We start from the raw sequence: 3,725 nt of genomic DNA, 5'->3' as shown, positions 1-3,725 counted from the left end.
TGCTGTCTATAGTTCTGGCCTGATGGGGATGCGCTACTATAGTAGTAGTAAACGTGCGCTCTCTCTCTTTCTCTCTCTCTCTCTCTCTCTCTCCCACGCTCTAGCTAAGCGTGGACCATGGTGCGCGGAGGGGAGCGTATGCTGTCTATAGTCAATACGTGCTTTCTCCACGAAGGGAACTGTTTTCGTGAGAATGCTAGAGACTACGAATGCAGTCGCTCGACTGACACCTCCTTGAGATGTTCCTCCTAAACATCTCTGCTAGGAGAGAACCTTATTCCCATCCATTCACCCTTTCTTACAATTGTTATGATTATTTTACTATTTAAATAAGCACACATTTATTATTTATTTAATATTTATTATTTTTAATTATACATTGAATAGAGTACACTTTGTCTATAATCTTTATGTTCAGTGTCTGACATAGCTATTTTTAAATATTCAGTTGAATTTTTATATGAATTATAGTCATCTGTAAATCTTTCGACTGTGTCGATCCCTTTTGATTTTGCTTGTTTTTGTCTTTCCATCATCCAATCGTGTATCTTTTGTGTATTTACTGCAGCACATACTATATTCTCGCGATTTTAACTATGATATATGCATGATGGTTTAAATTTAAGACTTAAATCTTCCAATCGCGGACATCTCATTTCAGTTTCGATATCTAAAATATTTCTGTAATTAACCCATTACGGCCTAGCAGGACGTTTTTCGGTTGCACTTTTGAACCACTGTAGTTTTAGTATAATCGGGGTCTCAGAAATATCGGAGTAGTCATTTTCGACGTAAAATTTGATGATCTTTCAGAATCTGACCTTCGATTTTGCAAAAGATGAGTGGTTTAAAAGTTATAAAGAAATTTATTAAAAAAAAACATAGTTTGAGAAAAAAAAATCGCTTTCATTTCGATTTCCAAAATGGAAATCATTGAAATACTTGCGTCATACGTACAAATATCGCGTTTTCAAACCCTAAACTAAAAGTTATGACGATTTAAATCGACTGAAAACTGTTTAAACGCACAAAATGGCGGCCAGGCCAAAAAAAATGAAATAAAAAATTTCGGAATTTTTAACTCGAAAACGAAGAGCTTTAGGGAAAAAAGTTATAGAACAAAAAGTGCTTAGAAGATATCAAAGAACACGTGTGAATTTTTTCAGAATTTTTTGATAGATTTTTAGATTTTCGGAAAATATGGGAAATCCGATTTTACAAAATCACCTCCGAAAATTCTGAAAAAATTCACACGAGTTTTTTGATATATTCTAAGCACTTTTTGTTCTATAACTTTTTTCCTTAAAGGCCTTCGTTTCCGAGTTAAAAATTCTGAAAGTTTTTTTTTCACGCATCTGATTATGCACAGGTATTTTGACCATTTTCCATCATCATAATGTTTAAATAACAATAATACATTTTTAGCCGTCAAATAATTTTGTCCGATGCCCGATTCTTACCACGTGGAGGTAAATGTATGTAAAGAACCTTTCGTTTGTCTTTTTTATGATTTTTATGTATTTTTTTTCAATTTTATGTTTTTTTATTTTTTTTTTTCATTTTATGTTTTTTTAATGTTTTTTTTTGTTTTTTTTTTAATCTCTAAGTTTTGAAAATATGATTTTAGATGAAAAAAATCAATAATTATTATGATTCAAATCGAAACAGGTGCCACAAAAGTAATCTTTGCAATCAATACACATAATTGTTGTTCTCTTTGAGCATTTTTTAAAATTGACACAATTTCTTCTATGTTTAGTTGATGTCTTTATATGACATTTAAGTCGTTCGTCGGTTTTTTTAGCTAAATATTTTTCAGCAATTGCCAGAGCAATGTCTTTTGAACCAATTTTTTTCTCAATGCTCGATAAATTATGAAGGACAAGCGCATTCGTAAGAGATGACTGGATTAGGCGCAGGAACATTGCCCAAGTCCATTTTTTGGCTCTTAAACATAGCATCAAGTTACTGCAATGTCCGTCGTGCAAATCAACACCACCCATATGTTTATTATAAAGTTTATTTGCCATAGGAAAAGGTATCTCGATTTTACTTTTTGATTCTTTCGAATATCTTTTTGTACTCGATAGTGGTTCAACGCCAACGACCGTTGAAAGTATCGAGACAGGCTTAGAATTCATCACAGTTATAAAATTCAAACCGCTTTTCTCCTCATGTTTTACTGATACAGTACCTCTTGCTGCTTTTTTGTCCACTTCATTTTCAATATTCACCCTATTTCTTCTCACTGTTCCCGTAGCTTTCAAACCTATTTTTTTTAAGTGTATCATGAGATCGGGATTACAAAAAAAATTATCGAAGTATAAATGATACTCCGTAATTTTTTTTGCGCTAGTGGATAAAAGTAACTTTTGTACCATCATTAAAACGACTCGGCTTCCCAAGGCACATTTACATAATTTTACGTCGTTATGAGTTGAATAGATATTTGACCCTTTTCCACAATAAATGTCACAGTCGAATAGATATCCATCAGGACTACAAATTCCCCACATTTTGATTCCAAAACGTGCCGGCTTGTCCTTCATAAATTGGAGTAACACAGTTCTCCCATGAAATTTTACCATCATTTCGTCTACAGACAAAGCTGTAGAAAAATAACCGAATTTCTGAGCGTTTTTTTTGAAAATTTCAAGGATTGTTCTGACCCTCCAAGCCCTGTCATCTAAACTTTGTTCTTCTAGTTTCGAGAATTTTATTTTCGACTTGATTGTAAGAAATTTGTCTCGAGCCATTGTTGCAATTATAATAGGACACGATAGCAATAAATTGTTAGACCAATAGTCTCTTTGGGACTTTCGTTGATTGAAGATAGATGTAATGATTATACCCACAAAAATATCTAAATCAATCATCGTCAAATTATAACCATTCTCACGAGTACTATCAATTATGTGATTTTTCAACTCTAAAGAAAAGAAAAGTTCAAATAACTCTACGAGAGAAGAGTCACGAATGAACTTTATGGTTTTTGCGGGTAACAGATTTTCATTTTCAGGGTAATTATTATACTTATATTCTCCATTTTTCCATGAATAAATGTAGTCTGGCTCTAATTTAGATTGATTTTCATCGTAGCTGTCCAGTACTTTAGAATAACTGACATTTGGTATAGAATTCTGTTTTTTATCGAAATCATCAGATTCAGAATCAGAAGATGGATAGTCAGAATAGTTATCATCAGGGATGATGAGTGCTTCTGAATGTCCATCTTCATGTTCTGCAATTTCTATACTTTGAACGTAATCAGATTTTTTTCGACGCTTTGCCATGGAATGTGACATATTATGAGGAAATGTACAAAAGTTATCAAGAAGATAAAAAGACGAAGAGATTCAAAAAATATTTGAAGAAGATGAAAATGTTATAGATTATGTTCAAAAATATTGGGAATAAATATTTGAAAATTTTATTTGTTTTGAGGATATTACGTTAATAATAATGATGATGGAATTCGGTTTATCGGAAAAGTACTTTGTAAGTTGATACAGTAAAATTTTAACAACTTCCAGTGATATGAATATCGATACAAAGGAAAATATGCATAAACAGCGTAGTAAATTAGATGCGTGAAAAAAAAGACTTTCAGAATTTTTAACTCGGAAACGAAGGCCTTTAGGGAAAAAATTTATAAAACAAAAAGTGCTTAGAAGATATCAGAGAACACGTGTGAATTTTTTCAGAATTTTTTGATAGATTTTTAG

General features: G+C 32.1%; 1 protein-coding gene across 1 annotated transcript; it reads right to left on the bottom strand.

The window, feature by feature from the left end:
* Nucleotides 1-1,637: 1,637 nt before the first annotated feature.
* Nucleotides 1,638-3,305, bottom strand: LOC131667089 (piggyBac transposable element-derived protein 2-like). Its single transcript, XM_058940292.1, has one exon. It carries the CDS (start codon nucleotides 3,303-3,305, stop codon nucleotides 1,638-1,640), a length of 1,668 nt encoding a protein of 555 aa, XP_058796275.1.
* Nucleotides 3,306-3,725: the final 420 nt, after the last annotated feature.

The sequence above is a fragment of the Phymastichus coffea genome, unplaced genomic scaffold (genome assembly GCF_024137745.1).
Source record: "Phymastichus coffea isolate CEN01 unplaced genomic scaffold, Cenicafe_Pcof_1.1 PCOF00004, whole genome shotgun sequence".
Taxonomy (NCBI): Eukaryota; Metazoa; Arthropoda; class Insecta; order Hymenoptera; family Eulophidae; genus Phymastichus; species Phymastichus coffea.
The sequence above is the reverse complement of the archived record's forward strand: the minus strand, read 5'-3'. Positions and strand labels throughout refer to the sequence as shown.